Here is an 18,763-nt window from a genome sequence, read left to right on the forward strand (position 1 = left end):
TGCATGATTAAACCGACACGTGTCCGTATACAAAATATGAGAAATATATATATATATATATATATATATATATATATATATATATATATATATATATATATATATATATATATATATATATATATATATATATATATATATATATATATATATATATATATATATATATATATATATATATATATATATATATATATATATATATATATATATATATATATATATATATATATATATATATATGGATGTTAATGCGCTTTCAGATAACAACTGTTGCCCCACCGCGGTGGTCTAGTGGCTAAGGTACTCGGCTGCTGACCCGCAGGTCGCGGGACCGAATCCCGGCTTCGGCGGCTGCACTTTCGATGGAGGTGAAAATGCCGTAGGCCCGCGTTCTCAGATTTGGGCGCACGTTAAAGAACCCCAGGTGGTCGAAATTTCTGGAGCCCTTCACTACGGTGTCTCTCATAATAATATGGTGGTTTTGGAACGTTAAACCCCACATATCATCAAGATAACTGTTCATTCAGCCGACGTTTGCGTCGGGAGAGCCCCGTCTTTTTCAAGGTATAATAATATTTACACATTTTCCGCGTCGATTTATAGCTTGTCACGACAGGAGGGAAGAAGTCCGGAGAATAGTATAAACAACAACATAAAAAAAACTGAGGGAGAAACGTTTAAAAATAAAAAAAAATCTAGGAGAAGAAGCAAGAGAAAGACGACGGGATTAGGAAGGGACAGCATCTCAAGAGAGTAAGGCGAACGCAAACGAGCCATGCCATCATCTGTGTGCCAGTTATGACAGCGATTCAAAACCGCCGAAAATTTCTTCCCCGATTGCGGGAAAGGGACGTCGGTTAGTCGAGTTGTGTGGGCGCCTGGTGAAAGCATGTTATATTTTTAAATGTAAGCCATAGTACCTGCTTGTACCATGGACTTATCGTTACATACATACACAGTATAACTGATTGAGAAGCATGTTTTCATCTACATCGTGCACTGACGCAAACGCTGCCTCACGCGGCTTGCATGTAACACAGTAAGCAGCGCAGAGTTTATAATATATGCATAATATCGTATAGTGGGGAATTGTTGGACGGTGTGTAATAATTTTTAAATAATGTAAATCATTCCATTACACGGAATCAACGAGATATGAAAAGCGCACCACGGCAAGTCTGCAGGGCTTCTAGATGTGGCCGCATCGTCTGGGTTATAGTAGCAGATGTCGATGCCGCGCACTCGCCTGACGACCCTTGATTCTGGTTTACTAGCGAGTGCATTTCCAGAGGTTGTCCGGCTTGCTTTACTGCTGTGGAGCACGACGCCTGCCTTGCACTGGGCGATCCAAGAGGAGACGTTGTTTGCTCTGTACTGCCGCTTGGTGATGAGTGCATCATTCCCATCACGAGGACTTTCTGCAGTGATGAAAGCGCAGCACGGGCGTCTGTCTGATCGTTGCTTCCTTGAAGCTGTCTGATGGTGGAAAAAAGTGCTTCGACAGGGTCACTGGAGAATTTGGCAGTCAACACGTATAGGAAACCTGAACGGATGAGAAATTGTGTGCACTGTACTGTGGACATTGTGGTCAGTTGGAGAGCTTCGTATGTTTCAAGAGATATGAATGCCCTCTTATGTGGTGCCGCGGCTTTCCATGCTGCGAAAAAGGGCAGAAATTCCTGCTCCAGCCATATCAACCTGAAAATAAAGCAGTTTATTGTAGAAAATATGAAACCTAGCGGGATAAATGGAATGTACCTGTCATCATCTGGGGAACTGAACGGCATCCTGTTTTGGTCCCGGCTTACTACGTGGAAGGTTGTATTTCTTATGTTGTGTATGGTGAACCATTTAAATATCATTTCCATCAGCTCGATGGTTGGCAGGCAGTCTTCAAACCCGAAAATGCCAAATCTGCGGCCGTATTGTAAGAGGTATCGTAAGGCCGATGTCACCTAGAAACCAAGGAGACGCGACATATTAAAAATGATCGGAATTATTTAGAGAGAGGTTTCTAAGCTTGGACGTTCGTATACAGCAAGTGAGACGAGTTACAAGTGGCACTGCAGTCATCAATAACGTGCACTTTTAAGTGAGTTTGTGTTAGTGAACATATATTTATAGAAGCTCTAATGATACGTAATTATTGTGTGGTAAGCAATACGCGCAGGTACATTCGTTAAGAAAGGGAAATTGTATGTTCAGATAACCATGCGCTGTTAGCAGCAGCAGTAGCAGCAGCTCATGTGCATGTTTTTATGTGACCATACTGATAAATATGTTAGCAGTTATATACGTATTGAATTACATTTTCACCATTTGCTTCCGTTTGGGTTCTACAAACAAATAAACCAGAAACTAACATGAATATTCACGTATCGTTTGCGGTGAATTACTATTAAAAGGCAGTTTTTGTACTGCTTCATTTGAACGAAAAGCTGCAAAATTTTTTCTGCTTCTGCATGAACATTCACTTGACGTAATATGATGTAAAATGAGTTGTGGCGTAATATTAGCGCATAAAAGTTTGCCCGAGCGCGCCAAAGAATTTGAGAAGTATAAACGTCACTACTGATAGAAAACTGCGAGCATGATTCTAGCTCAATTAGATGTATTTTTTTGTGTAATACAGGTTGCAGGAAGCATACATAATTTACAGCTAACGAAAAGGCATTTCCTGCATGACCTGTGTGCGTCACGCATTGTGATGTCTACAAGGAATACAGAGAATCTGGGAGTGTGTGACACTAACGCTAAATGGGTTTACACCTTTTCTTATACATGCCTGTGGAGAGAACACTTCAACGGCCCTCTTCACGCTTAATTTCTCGAAGTTCGTCGGGTAAACGTGCTTCTGCGTAAGGTTCCGAACAAGCTTGAACGACGACTGTTTTTCTGTTATGTCCAGCAACTTTCTCAAATACGTGGGGCTGTAGTAATGCCCATTGTTGAACAGAACGCGTTTGGTGGACAACATCTGGTTGCGGAGATTTTTCAGGATGTGGCAGTGGTCAAAAGAAAGGAAGAGCCTCCGATTCATATCCATTGGATGTCTGCAACAACAACAAAAAAAAATGAATAAATAAATTGGAGAAAGGCGGCGTTTGCGGTGTGAATAATTAGTTGCATATACGGTTTTCTGTTTTTTACCAAAGTAATGTAAATGTTAGCCATTCGAAGGACGTGTGCGTTGTTAATTATTACCTTATTATAAAATTTCTCCACTCATGCCATGATCCTGCAGGTCTGTGTGTGTGTTTTATTGAGATTACCTACACCTTAAATCTTCCGAAACTTTAAGTATACTCACCCATTCATACAGTCGCATGCAGGTGCGCATACATTACGCAAACGCGTAACGTCAATTGATTTGTAAAGACGGGCTATTTACAGCGATTGTACTGTTGATAGCAATCTTGTTATGGACACGGCTTTCTTATATGGCAGCGCTGATTAAAAAAAAAGAAGGGGGGGGGGGGGCTCTGATGCTGATACAGGCTTTTTTTTTTGTGCGACCAAGTCTTTTGTTTTTTTTTTCACTCAAACACGGCATGCATGCGCGTGCATACATTGATTGATAGATATGTGGGGTTTAACGTCCCAAAACCACCATATGATTTTGAGAGACGCCGTAGTGGAGGGCTCCGGAAATTTCGACCACCTGGGGTTCTTTAACGTGCACCCAAATCTGAGAACGCGGGCCTACAACATTTCCGCCTCCATCGGAAAAGCAGCAGCCGCAGCTGGGATTCGATCCATGCATACATTGAGGGCACACTGCGAATACATATAAAAAAATATTTACACTAGGCATTGCGCACAGCTTAATGCGAGCTGAGAGCAAAAATATATACTTAGCAACTTACGGCACAACTGGCATCATACGACCATTCCCTAACATGGTGAACATCTTTTTGTTCGAAGCGTGGTTGTCAGCTACAAGTCGGACCACTTGGAATCCTGCTTCTTCGATGGACTTAATTACTTCAAGTGTTAGTTGATGCAGGTGGTCTCCTTTTACTGACTGCGTGAAATAATATCCCACGGGTAGCCTGAAAAAGATAAAAATTAGCAGTATTCTGTAGCGTCGGTGTCAGCTGGGCTTAAAATCTCACTCCGTTGGAGAGAGGAGGAGAGCCAATTGCTCATCTCGAGTGCTTGTCAAATAAGTGCACAATGCTAAAGTTGACTTGCCGGGGGAAAGGGGGGGGGGAGCCCTCCTTAAAAAATAGAAGACGACTCCCCCTGCCCCTCCCCAGACTTTCAGCCCTGGTCGCGGAATAGCACATCATTGGTTAATTAAAGACAACGTTTTCTTTTTATATCTATAGGTGGGGTTAGTCTTTCAGTCACAGCGAAACGTATAGTGATAGACAAAGTGATGATTCACTTACCGTGTAGTGCGTTGATAAGCCTACAAATACAAAGGCGAGAAGGTGTGTGGCCAGCTCGTTCTGAATGCCCACTTCTTTTTCTAGGCCTCCCATTTCGACTAGGCCATGGACTTTGTCTCCTTTTTTTTCGTACGTCAGTGCTTGCTTTAAAGACATTTCATCCACAATCAAAGAGCCCATTTTTTCCTAACAAAAAAAATGGGGGGGGGGGGAATTCACTGTTAACAGACATGCGTTATATATCGGCGGAGACAGTTAATTATATAAATAACCTTCTTTGTTGTTCCGTACATGACCCATAATTTAACAGAAATGATTAGGGTTTAGAGCAAACATAGCGCACTGCCGTATACTCTTAAACAATACATCTTACGTTCGAGTAATCCTTGCCACAGGTCTGGTCCCTGTTTATTCACTTTAAATCACTTTTCATTCGGCTATACTAGCATGTATTTTGATCAGTCAAACACTGCCGCGTGCGCTGCTTCCTTCGTTATTCGCGTGCATATTGTAAATAATTCTGATCGAAGTAACGTACCCGTTCGGACAAGTGTGTGCTTTCCGTGTGCAGCCTTTGCTTCATTAGCGACGAAACAACTGCTCCAGTACAGTAGCCAATGTAACGCTTCAGTGTCATGCGACTTGGAAGGGTGAGGCACCCAGACCTCCGCAACATTTCGTACCCGCAGGGTGATTTAGCTTGCCACATTATGGCCTGCCTGATGGTCACCTCTTTCCAACGGTGATTTTTCTCACGCAGGCATTGCAATTGCTCCTTCAAAAATTCAGCCTTCTTGTCGTTCTCGTCCAGCATTTCCTGATGATGAAAGGGCAGTTGAAATGCGTAAATCACGCGCAAGATAACATACTGGAAGAAAGCGGAAGTGCAGGGGAGAATGGAAGCTTGACCCGCTGAAACATCGTAGAGCAGGGAATGCCGGCGCATCCAACAATTCGACATTTACGTACTGGACTTGCCCTTGTCAAGACAAGTTTAGATGTTGTGGGAGAGTGAGCAAACGTTCACACACACGCTACTAAAGGAGGCTGTTGCTGTCCTGACAAAGAATAGTGCACCTGATTGTCGAAACCTTGCATTTGGCATCATTCCTTATTCAACAATTCATAATCGCGAGAAAAGATATGCGTTTACTCTTAAGACAATAATAGATGTTTCATGTCACCACGTGGACATTCAATTGCAGCTATGCTACATTAATGAATTGCGCAACTTCAGACTTGCGTCATGTTCAGTAACCGGCCACCGACTCACACATACGGACTAGCGGAAACTGTTCACTTACACTTTCCAAACCATTCCTTCCTTTTTGAATGCAATGCTGCTCGCTCAAGTTTATAAGGCAGACATCACATGTGCGTCAAGCGTGGCTTCCTGTACGAGCATAAACCGATCGGCCCATAGCACCAACACAACACAGCTTGCAAATTACTGTCTTTCCAGTTGTCAGTCCAATGTCCCTAATTGTTTGCGACGACAGAAATTTGAACTCGTTGTTCGCAGGATAAAGGAATAAACTCGGGGTGCGCCAATCACGCAAGGGGGTACACACCGACCTTCGTATCTTAAACACTTGCTCATGTGCGCGCTTACCCACCAACCTTCTTTTATTCCGTGTCCTTATGTCAGGCCTACACCTTCGTATGACCAGAAAGATTGCCAGCATCGGCGTACACTAAAATGTCACGTAAATTTATATGAAGAAGAAAATCTATAAACAGAGTTTCTCTCGAGCAGACATCATGACAGCGGACTTGTCATCCTTAAGGCTATAATTGTATTTCAGTCTTTCAGAAAACAAGCCTGCTTGTCGAAACGCCGCCTCGAAACAACTTTGCTAAAACTACTGATTAAGCGAGTTGGTTCATGATTATTTTCAGTGTTTGTGTGTGTGTAAACAGCGATTAAAGAATGGGAACAACCCCTGTTCACAGGTTTTTTACTGCAAGCTTCCATCCTCCCCTTTCTGACGTTTCTTACAAAAAAGTATAGGGACACTAAGTTAATAGACTGATAAATGAGTACCTGATAATTCTCTATCGTTCCTGTTCCGATCATACGACTATTAGAACAGAAAAAATTAAGACTAGGTTTAATGTTCTGAGTTTGGCGAACAATCTTCGACACGTGCACGTCGCTTTATGTTGCGTCGCTCCTTGTGTACTTGGCCGCATTGGCTGAGAACATTTCTTTGAAACTTGCTACTTCAGACCTTGCATCTACTAACACAGCAGTCTTAGACATTACCTGAGGCCGTCAAAGTATGACGTCACTGCTAGCCGATGCGCGAGAACTTAAGGGTAGCATCGCCACCTTTACAATCTCTTATAGTTTCGAGAATTCCTTCGCTCACCGGACGTCCTCTCGTAGTACGGGTGATGTTGATAGAATTGACTTACTCCTAAATTGTTATTATGTTCAGAGTCATTTAAAATTAAGTGCGAATATAAAAGGATTAATATAACATTCGTCCACTGACGTAACTGCGTACCTGCAGCGTTAGAGCGCCATTCGCCTCGGCGAGGGCTTTCATCTCGAAAAAATCTTTCTTTAGCTTCTCTAGCTGTGAATGCAAATTACTGTTCATTTCTTTCAGCCTGCTGCACTTCCGCCGCAACGTCTTAGTTGCCGCGACCAGGGAGCGCATCTTCTTCAAACCGATCGACGTTTGCGACGTCATGGAGCGCCGCACTGGCCTCTTCTGGTGTTCCCCTTGTATAACTGAACTACAGTCCTCCATGTTGTCCTGACTTGATGGAAAATGCAACCACTCGGCCTCTTGTGCAGTTTCAATTGGGTTTTCAGAACTATATACTTCCCCAGGCTCCGCTGATGCTCGCTCTTCTTGAGAAGAATCTGCGTTGGACGTTCCCCTGTTAAGCCGAAAAAATAGCGAAGCATGACAGATATATTGTCCCGCTAAACGCATAAGGGAATACTGCTAACATTATTCTTATCCGTTGTTGTGTTAGACTTCAAGTTTTACTTACAGTATTTTTACTTGTATGGGTGCCAGCGTTGTTTCCCCCTGCGTTCGTTTTAGCCGCTTTTTCCGCGGCATTGGATCTTGCCCACGTGGATCAGGAGAAGCGGGAAATAAGGAAGGCACGGCTGTGGGCTTCAACATCTTCCTTTTCGTCACTGTTCTGTAATCTTCAGCGGTAAAATGCAGGCTGCATACCTTCGACCGGTCGCTGGGCTCCCAGCGATGCTTTCCTGAACCTTCATCAAAGGTAAAGGCGTATACGCATGGCTAGCAAGATTGCAAAATAACAGTCCATAACACCTTTTTTGTAATTAATTTTTCCAAAATGTAACAAGCCAAATGGGGAGGTTAAGAAAAAGCATAGCCACGATTTTATTCTGGGGAAGTACCTGTATACCCATTTAGTGCATTTTCATATTTTCTCGCAGCCTTTGTAAATGTCTTTTTAGATGACTACATTCGTCGATTGATGTTTAGTGATGGTACGTGGTCGAGTCCAGTGGCATACTTGAAGCCCTTTATTCGAAGAGCTCATTGGCTATACAAGGTTTCATAACAAAGCTGAATTTCCTAATGGCTGCTCAGTAACGAAGCGCGACCCAATACGACAGAGCCGAAACCGAGGCGCACTTGAGCGCCTTGGTCTTGGTTTAGAGCGCAAACCTCTAACCTGTACAATGACTCCGCCGTTGACGACGATGACTTCAGTGGTTTTTGTTCTTTTGCACTCCAAAACGAATCTTTGTCATGCATGATGTAATCTCAGATGCAGCACGCACATAAATAGAGTATCTGTCGCTGATTATTCCAGGTTCCTCATTTCGGTTTCACCGGCTGGGTCTCTTAACCCTCACAGAGCCGATGGGCTCATTGCACGAAGGACTTCAATTATGTCATTATACCCGACCGCCTGCCAGCCCTATATAGAGTGAACAGTTAATCGCCACATTTCGTTACCGGCGTAACGTTTCTAATTACCTTAAGTAAGCTTATACAGAAACGAACAAAGCTGTATGGGAAGATAGAGGTTTGAGATGAGAAATACATTTGACCAAATTCGGTCGCTAACTTCAGTGACACCCAGTGTTCAAGAGTTGTCCATCGCTAACACACACACACACACACACACACACACACACACACACACACACACACACACACACACACACACACACACACACACACACAGAGAGACAAACTGTGGAGGCAGCACGTAAATATTTCATATCATTAATTTTTTTATGGATTTCGGCGGCATTTGTTGAGGCAGCCTTCGGGAAGGGTGCTCGAACCCCTCGCAACCCACCGCTACGCATTTTTACATAATTTACAGATTTCGTATATTTACTTTTTTCTTGTGTGCTATATTTAAATTTCTTGGCACTATTTGTGGAGCCTGCCATATTAGCCGCGGTACTTTAAAAAAGCTTTCATGTTTTTTAGCTCAGTGAATTAGCATAACACACGGAAATAAAGTTTACTAAAGCACCCTGGTGCTTCTTGCTAGCTTGCAACTCGTTCTGAATTGAAACGACTCTCAAAAACACAAGACTCACCTTTTCTTCCAATTGCCTCGATCCATTCTTCCCGTATGTCTGTGGCAGGAAACTCGTGAAAACTTACTTTACTTTGTTTGCCTTGTTCCGATTTGCAATATGGCACGCAGCAATACACCATACTTACATTTGAGGTGTCAGCTCATCTAAAAAAAAAAAACTGCACGCGGCCACTATTAGAGCTGACTACTGCAGCTATCTGCCGTCTGCAAGTTTCTGCACACGACCTACTGTGTTTCTGCGTATCTTCTGCAATTTGTGTATGCGTATCGTCTGGAACCATCGTGATTCAGTGTGAACAATGAATGCCTAACAATAGTTTTTTTATCTCGTTGGACTACGTTTTCATTCAAGAAATATTTTCATAATAAATTTTCCTTCATTTGTAGAAAAGTTCCCGTCTGCTTGCCACTGTGACCCTTTGTGTGCTTTTTTTACGGTTCTATTTCTGCTTCAAACGTCCACACGAATGCAGCCAACTCTGACGAGGAATCATATCGCTTTATTTGCCATATTTTACACATTCATACACAATTCATGCACAATAAGAACGATTTGCACTGCCACAGCGATGGCTGAAGCAGACGACAGCGAACAGGTGCTGCCTAGCGCCACGCCGCTCGTAGGTGACGGCCCTAGCGGCAGAAGGTATGAACTAGAACGTGGGCGCTGGAAGAGGTGCTCTCTGGGCAGGTCAGGAGTGTAGTAGGTCATGATGCGACCACGCAACTTTTAAGGCTTAGGCTTTGTCTTGATCTGGATTCAAATGCTGCGTTTGCAATCAGTTTATTATGGCGGTTATGTTTTTTGTGCGATTCGTAATAACTGGTGCTACAGCGGGCCAGTGGCTAGAATTCTAGCCACTGTACTGGTGCTAAAAGATAACTTTTGCTCAAATTTTCACACCTACGTTATAAAAATTGAACATTTAATTTATTATAGCCATACGTTCTGTGCATAATAAATAAAAATACAAAGTGTTAGTCTTAAATTTTAATAATGTCGTTTACGCTCACTTTAGCCTCAACAACGCTGTTGCAGGAAACCTTAAAAAACGAAACTGGCGCCGTCTGTTTCGTAGCGTTGATTTTTTACCTACGTAAACGCAGGCGACGCTGGGCAACAGGCCGTGTGTTGTCGCATTTTTTTCTGGTTCTGTGGGGAAACAAATAATTCGTCATGCGATAGCACTATCGCAACTTATCGGTCTTTTCTCTCCCATAGAGTTCAGTGCGGTGCGCGCGTTCTTCTCGAGGACTTTCTTCTGTTTCCGTAGCTTGCTGTAGTAGAAAAAAACATGATTTCCATCCAGAACCCTCAGCTCAAGGTAAAGCACCCGCCTACCTTTTTCTCTGTAAAGTGCGCAGCTGCGAGATTCCGCAAACATTTTCCAACTCAACATCATGGTGCTGTCGGTGGAGTCGGTCGGTAACGCCGGATCACTGAGACATACGCTTTTGCGGCGTCTGTAATTAAAAATTTTCTGTGAAAATCGCAGGTTTCACTTCCCCCAGACCCGCTGCTCAGCCTTCAAGTTTGCGGCTCTTGCTTTTTTTTCTCTTTACTGGCGTGGTTGCCCTTTGGCTGGTTTCACGTGCTACGACTCTCTAAACGACTCTTCCAATTTTGCCATTTCAGGCTATATTTCTCGTTCACCTGCTCCTCACAGTATGGTGAGCACCTTGTTTTCGGAAATTGTAACGCTTAAATCTTTAACCGCTTTGAGTGCTAGCCTAACGATGCTTCGCCTTCGCCTTCAGGCCGTTGCAGGAAGCGTGGGCGCCCCAAGCGTATCTCTACTACAACCTCATTTACCTGCTGATGTTGGCTTGGGCGATACATCACAAGGATTCCGAGGAGCCTGTATTTATGGTAAGTGTCCGCGCTGTCTCATGCAGTAGTTATAGAGCTGTACTTCTGGCAGTGCTACGTCAGATAGCAACTGTAAAACCTCTTAGAACTCTACTTGGTTAAACAAAAAAAAAGCAATTTACATTGGTTATTAAAGTGATTAACGAGCAGGCAAAGCTCACGGCTCCAACACCGGATTCGCTATTTCCAACGCTTCTTTCCGGCTCTTCCTATCTCACCTGCTCCACCGGATGAGGGCAAACGTGTTTTAACTATTCTGAGAGGGATTATTCACAGCCCCTGTCTGTTTTAACTATTCTGAGGGGAATCGTTCACTGCACCTGTCTGTTGAATCCTCTCAAAGTTATGGCATTTAGTCCGCAATTACGAGAAGCTTAGCTCGAATCACACATGTCTGTATGGACTCTATTGACTGAAATTAAAGCTACAGGTGTGAGTGTGAGGAAAGTAGAAACTAAGTGGTGAATTCCGCCATGACTTGCCAAAACACTTCCTTTACCTGCTACAAGTTTTTTGCGTTATCAACTTACCATAGTTTTTATTTATGTGTTTGGCATCTGTGGCAAATGGTTAAACAGGTTAAACATTTTTGTAAATTGTGCACCTCACAAATTCAAGCCTCTAATTGTCTCAACAACTAATGCTGTTTTCATAATAATGACATTGACGATTCATAATGCAAATTATTTTTGGAAGTTAGGTCGGGCAGGCAGTGATAAAGGAAAATAGTTTATTCATTCTAAACTTGTTCAAAATGATTGTTGAGCAAGGTGATAAATTTGGTGATAAATAGCATACTGTGCCTGTTCCTCTTTCATTAAGAAAATACTGAAGGCCATTACATTAATTTGCATTTGTTGTCCCTGTTGGTTAATTAAGCAAAATGGATACCTCAGCTAAAGCTCTTTTCGAATCAAAGGGGAAGATTTTATCCTCACTTCTATGTTTAATTATTTGTGTCACTTTTTGAATGACCAACAGTACCTTCCAGGTTGACTGGAATACCTTTTTTGCACAAAGTAAAACATTCTTTTGAAAATTGGACAGTTTGAGAAACTGGGCTAAATGTTACTGTGATGTTTCAGGTGGCATACTTTGCTTGTTTGATATTTACTTTCGAGTTGCTGCCCACGGGCATTACTCGTGACAGCATTCACTCAGTGAGATTTGTATCGTTTTATCATTTTATGAAAAACAAAAAGAATTCTGTTGCATCCATAGCTAAATGAGACAGTTGCTCTTTTTGAACTTGACAAGAAGACAGGTATGTCCGGTGCATATTTTGTGTTTATTATAAATCCCTTTTGTTCTTGTTTTTTGCTTACAGAACTACACATATTTTAGGTTTGTTGATGTGGAGCATGATGACGGTGGTTTTATTGTCAACAACATTTTGATGAAGGAAGAATGTCAAATTGCTTTGTGATGTGTCTATCTTTGGATTTATTACAGAGGTCCCACATCGATGTTATATGACGAAACTGCTTTAGCTTGCCAGTCTACAGTTTTTTTTTAATATGTATGAATGATCAGTAAAACAATGTTCATGTTGCTAAAAAAAATTAAAGAAGCCCAGTTAATAAAAGTCAATTTATGTCATCAGCGTACATCAGTACTTGAGGGTATATTTTTCTTCAGTGGACTTATAGAGGCATATGCACTGAAAATTAGTGCAAGGGCATAAAATAAATAGACGCAACCTTACAATGAAAATTTGGAGCCCTGTCAAGTGGTTGCACATATTACCAAACCAGCTTCCTTTAATGTATGGAAGATGAAAAACGTCTTTTCTGTCTCTTAAATTTGTTGCTACTGAAATGTCTTAGAAGGGCCAAACATTGATCTGTTTGTGTTTCATATATTTTGCAAAAAGATAGCAAATAACAAAGGTGATGACAGAACTATACAATATGAAATCTCTATTGTTAGTGTAGTCCTCTGTGTGTCGTCGTTAGCTAATAAGATTTGTCTTGCATTAGTATGATCAGTCACACCAGGAGCTATTAGGTTAGGTTAGTACTGCTTGTGCCGAATTTAAACGTGTTATCCTCGTTTTTTTTACAGGCATTAGCCATAAACCTTGGTACAATCTTGATGGACATTGTCACGCTGGGAATGCACTTCCCCCACCAGTTCACATTTTGCGCTGGGTATCCTTTTTTTCTGTATGGTAACAACAGTCACCGCATTTAAGTTAGCACGTTTCGGGTTTAACTAAGACCACATTGCGAACCAAGTCGCGAGTGGCAAAAATTGTGATTTCTACACTGCTCTTGTGCAAAGTAAGTACAGAATCAGTTTACATACTCATTAAGAAAATCTGTGTTCATGAGATGGACATTTGTTTATTGTTTTTTTGGTACTTTCAATAATTCATAATTTGGTTAATTTGAAATTTGTTGCTCTCCTGTAAAATCCAAATTAACAAGCTTTAACTGTGATCTGTATTCTCTTGATCTTCCAATCCTAACTGATGTGTGACTGTAATGGACAGTGCGTGAGCAAACTTGTGCAAACACGGCTGCGTCGGTATGTAGGGAAGTTGTGAGTAGTGCTTGTTCTGTGCATTGCCGTTTTTTATCAGTTGTACAATTGAATCCATGCTATCCAGTATTTCAGATGTTACATCCTGTATTGCCCCATTTTCCTTAGTTTCACAAAATCATCAGCATTGCCATTGTTAACCTCTTGTTTCGGCCGGTGTCATCAGTATTCCTGCTGCGCATTTTCAACGAGCGGGGCGGCAGATATGCAGACCTTGGCATTCCGAACTTCGCTGGCGGTGCGTCCTGTCCTTATTTCTCATCTTACATATGTTACGAGTTGCTTCATAGAAATGATGTTGCGTGGACACGCAGACATGGCTGATCAACTTCTTTGAGAAAATTATAATTGGAAATGGTTTTATTTTCTAAGCGAGGGGTTGGGGGTCCTTCAGGCGAAAAACTGTGCTCTACAGCTTGCAAATGTCTAAGGTCCTCACGAGGCAGCAGTGAAAAAAAAAAAAACAAAAAAAACTAGTCAGCCTGCATACATATATTAAGCAAATATACATTTTAACACTTTAATGCCCGAATTATAATATTGCTGAGCAAAATAAAAATTTTCATGTTTCAGCTTCAAGTAGCAACCTTGAAATGATCCCGCAGTTAAATGATCTAAAATTCAACTTTAATGCATACTCTTGTATATGTTAAGAATTCTCCATATCCTACAAAAGTGAGGACCTAGCAACAAAAAACATATTTTAGAACTACATAACATGTTGTGTACCACCTCTTGAGTGTGCACACATCAAATATAAAAAATTATTGAAGACAGAACTTACGTCACCAAGCGGAGAAAAACGATGATTGAGAGCTGTTGCACACGCTTCGCGCTCTCCGCCATGAGCCCCAAAACAATTGGTTCTAGCTTAAAATACCTTGAATGACACTCTGCTAGATTTTTTATGCTGAAACCTTCATGCCCCGTGAGTACTTGGCAGCCGGCACGCATTTCGTTACTTAATTGCTTGAAGTTTTTCAATATGCAGCGAATTCGCGACATCCGGCAATAAGGGGTTAATACACTTTTTCTGTGTCTCTAAAAAAGTGCGTCATGAAAACAAAATTTGTGTTTTCACATAGACCCACAGTACTTACAAGCAAAATAGAAATTTATTTCATTTGGCTAGAGGAAATTTCGAAATGCATTATCATTTACCATACATCAGTAAGGTGGAATTTATAACACTCTCTAAAAAGGCAACAATAATCTTGGCTGTGATGCATAATATGATGATACACTATAGTGTGAAACATTGAGGGCAAAGAGAAACAAAACTATGTGGGTTTATTCACATTTACAAAAATACTCTACGATTCACAAGATTAAATGTTTTCGAGAAATCAATGGAGATTCCCATAATTAACATTTTATCATTAAAAGCTTGTAATATTGTTTCTTTTTGAGCTAAAAGAGCAGTCTCAGTGGAACGGTGCTTCTTAGAGCCATGTTAGTGATCAGCTAATAAATTATTTTTGTCTAGATATGAAAATATTTTAGCATGAATAATCTTCTCAATGCTTTTTGAGAATATCGGTAGAAGTGAATTGGTCGATAATTACCTAAAACATTTTTATCGCCTTTTTTAAAGATCGGCCGTACTCTAGCTATTTGCATGTATTTTGGAAATTGGCCAGACGATAGAATAAGGTTATAAATGTGAGTAAGAACAGCACAAATAAGGTCGAGTACATGTTTTATAGGTCCTATTTAAAAATCATCATTGTCCTGAGACTTACTATTTTTGACTGAATTTATTGAAAAAAAAAAAAACTCAGCGCAGTTCGTAGGGCTAAAGAAGAATGATTTCGCACTAATGTTTTTAGTAACGAGAGCATCAGAGTAGCTGCTGAGTAAATCATTTTCAGGATTTTCCTGCTTAGCAAAGAAGATAAAATAAAAGTAATAATTTTGACATTAGTCTTGTAAAGTGGCATGTTAGACGTCATTGCCTCCACCGAATTGATTGTTTGAATTAATACACTGCAGATTGAGGTCAAGTCAAGATGTACTGACCATGCAGACAGTTCAGATCATCCAATAAGCAATTTGTCTTGCTCTCTTTTGGCCAGAAATCGACACAACTTGATAAAACAAGTTGCATATACAAACATTGCCGTCACCACTAAAGGGCATACAAAAACACGAGCAGGGTTGTGCAGCTACCTCACTTGGGTATCAAATACATCGCTTTGTAATTTAAGTATCGAATTCAGGAAGTTCATATTCACTTTCTACATTTGATGCTCAATTGTTTCTAAAGTCTATTATAGAGTTACGATTGTTGAATTGGTTTTTGTTTTGCTTGAAAACAGCTACCTTGTATTGGTGTTCCCTTTGTTAACCTCCCTCTGTAATCCTTCTCTCTGAGAAACTATATGCTCAAAATTAACCTTTCCCTGTATCACTCGTGCCAGCTTCTCCAATCTTATGTTGTGCAAACAGTGCGTTAAATAAGCAGCTATTCCATTCCATTCAGAACACCTGTAAGCCATAATGCCTTCTTCTTTTCTTTTATGATCCTCTGCAGGACAGCAGTCACCGTGCATTGCCTGTCAATTCTGCAACAGTTTCTTTTATTGCAACTTGTTCATTTAATACTTGTATTGCTATTTTCTTTTTTAACTTGTAAATGGCCCAGACTGTGTACAATTTCAACACATATTATATGTTCTTTTTTTTTTTTGTTCCGTCACACTCTCATTTTTCTGTGTTGTGTAAACTGTGCCAGCTTTAGTAGTTCTCTCATTGCATTTTAAGAGTGTCTTGAGAAGTGCTTTGTGTTAAGAAAAACGCAGCTTAAGTGCAGTTCTATAATCTGAAAGATTCAGAGCTTATTTGAGCTAGCAAGGTAGGCACAGCACAAGCAGGTAGCATGCATACTGCCTTGTTGCCTGCAGCTTCTGGCTGTCCCCATCGCAATGACAAAGGCAATGTATCGTGCTTGTCAAGGAAAGACAGCTTGACAGGAAATGTAAACACAAAGGGAGGCATATTTGAATACGCTTGAGGTATCCCTTGGGGAAATTTCGCACATTTATTCTAGGACATTGATCAAGAATGGCTACTTTACAAGCAGACGAAAGTGCCCAGAGATCATTTCATGCCAAATAAACCAAGATTCTTTGGGCCATCAAGAATAGAGTTCAGAAAATTTATTCTATTATAATTTTCTTTACTTCAGGGATCCTAAAGCACCCATAATTCAAAATTTGTTTGCAGTGTTGCTGTTGAGCATGGGTCTTTAACAAGCATGTTGCCATAAGTTCTTGGCACCACAGTATCAGAGTTCTGCATTTAATGACCCAGAAGCGGCACTCAATCGCTTTGTTCTACCTTCGCTATGCACTGTTTGTCAGCTTATCTCACCTCCTTGCCAAGTGTCCCTCCTCACCACGAAAGGAGAAAGAGTGGTGTGTGCGTACCTGCAATCAGACAAACAGGTTCTTTTAGTTGCTTACATCACCAGACGCAAGCGTGGGTATCACAGCCAATGCTGGGGACACTAAAAGGCCCAAAGAGAACAACAGATTGTATTTAGTTTCTTTTATTTATTTATTTATTTATTTATTTATTTATTTGTGGTGTGCCCATAGCTCATAGCACTGCCATATTTGGCATTGTTGATTGTTGATCATGAAGAAATTTTGAACTCAATGCACATTCACTTGAAATTTTAAAAAGTTATCGAACCTAGTTTAAAGCTCCTTAAGCTAGAAACACGGTTTGCTTGAAAATATACTACAACTCATTACTTGTATAAGTGATGCTTGCTTATTTCACTGACCTGTTTGCTTGCGCCGATAACAGGTGTGGGCAGCAGCGGCCGGGGTCAGTACGACGACATCGACCAGACCACTACCCAGAGCGTACCGAAGACCGGAATAGACACTGGTAGCCCCAGCCACGGATGGGCTGCGGCTACCTCTGGAGGCGATGGGCTGCCGCCTTACTCGCAGCCATAGTCACTCAATCATAGCCCCCTCCCCACTACCCCCCTCTCCACTCATTTTGTTGGAACAGTGCTGTCTTTAGTGGCCAGAACTAACATGACCGTGACCGCACATCCATTATTCAGATTTGCCATCAAGATTTCTTGTTTCTCTCTCTGTTTTTTTTTTCCGATTTAGCTTTCTTAGAATACCATTCATCAGTTCTGAATGCTTTAAGAAAGCCCTGGTAATGAGTTATGAGCTCATGAGGCCTGTGTTGGGACGTATTTTAACAGTCTTCTATGGTGTTAGATCTATTTACTTCATTCCTTGAAACTATTATGCTGACGAGCAGTTTCCACTTGCTGATCGACATGGTAACAAAAATTTGTTGAGACTTTACAAATCTGTGATGTCTTTGTTCCTACAAATGACAGCATATGTAGGCAGAGCTTGTACATCGCTTCAATGTTTGCTCTTGAATCGAAACTTTATTCCACTGGAAGGCGTGTGGCCAAAAGTGCTGATTCATGCTGGTAGTGGTGTTCGGTGACAGAAATTTAGTCACCCTACCTCATGTAATTCCTGTATGTTGATTGGTTATTTTTGCCATGCTAATTAATGTGGCCAGTTTTACAATGCCTTTTTTATACACAGGTCCTAATAGAATAGATCTATTTTCAATATTTTTCTTTCATTTTTTTCCTGACCAGAAAAAAATCAAAGTGCAGCATTTAAAGTACCATTTGCTGATGCACTTTATTATGCCTTTTTTTTCTCTCCCTCATGCATAGGTTACTAGTCTTTGGCCATTGAAGACAGCGTGCCACTGTTTCTCTTGCAAATGAGGGGTGTGTTGCTGAAATGTGTACTTTAAAAGTTCACTAATTGTGCAAGGTGGTATTGAGCAATTAATCATTTTTTTCTGGATTACACTACATATTTTGATGAAAAGAATGCAGATGCTTTGGGAGAGAGCCTATAATACCTTCCATGTAGGCATTTGGAGACTGTTTCCCTCCCGGCTATTATCATACGCTTGATTTATACAGATGTGTGTATAAATGACACAACCCCCCCTTATTTCCAAAGGCACCAGTTTCAACCCCTGGAATCCAGGATAATGCTAGCTTATCGCAAACGTTCCCAATTTTTTGGCATTGAGGTGCTCATTTGTCACTGCTCATGTGGAAGGAAAAAAAAAAGATTTACAATAGTTTCACCCTTTCGGTTCTGCAGCTTACTGTTGTTTCTAGATGCCTTTTTTTTTAATGTGCTTTCTTTTTCTAGTCATTGTTGGGAATGCCACTGTATACTTCGTGCACAGGCTGGCTTAACCCTTGCAGCCAATACTTGTTAATTGTACTTGTTAATTTTTTTTTTTGCATGTGTGATTGAAAAGTTTGAGAAATAGGGGACCCACAGTCACGAAATGCTGTCAGGCACAGCATAAA

The 18,763-nt window shown here is 41.0% G+C and overlaps 1 protein-coding gene across 1 annotated transcript; it reads left to right on the plus strand.

The window, feature by feature from the left end:
* Positions 1-10,068: 10,068 nt before the first annotated feature.
* Positions 10,069-17,720, plus strand: LOC119177151 (type-1 angiotensin II receptor-associated protein-like). The gene is made up of 6 exons (XM_037428552.2): positions 10,069-10,285; positions 10,597-10,631; positions 10,719-10,830; positions 12,895-12,980; positions 13,500-13,612; positions 17,188-17,720. Exons 1-6 carry the CDS (start codon positions 10,256-10,258, stop codon positions 17,340-17,342), a joined length of 531 nt encoding a protein of 176 aa, XP_037284449.1. The 5' UTR covers positions 10,069-10,255; the 3' UTR covers positions 17,343-17,720.
* The last annotated feature ends 1,043 nt before the right edge of the window (positions 17,721-18,763 follow it).

The sequence above is a fragment of the Rhipicephalus microplus genome, chromosome 3 (genome assembly GCF_043290135.1).
Source record: "Rhipicephalus microplus isolate Deutch F79 chromosome 3, USDA_Rmic, whole genome shotgun sequence".
NCBI lineage: Eukaryota > Metazoa > Arthropoda > Arachnida > Ixodida > Ixodidae > Rhipicephalus > Rhipicephalus microplus.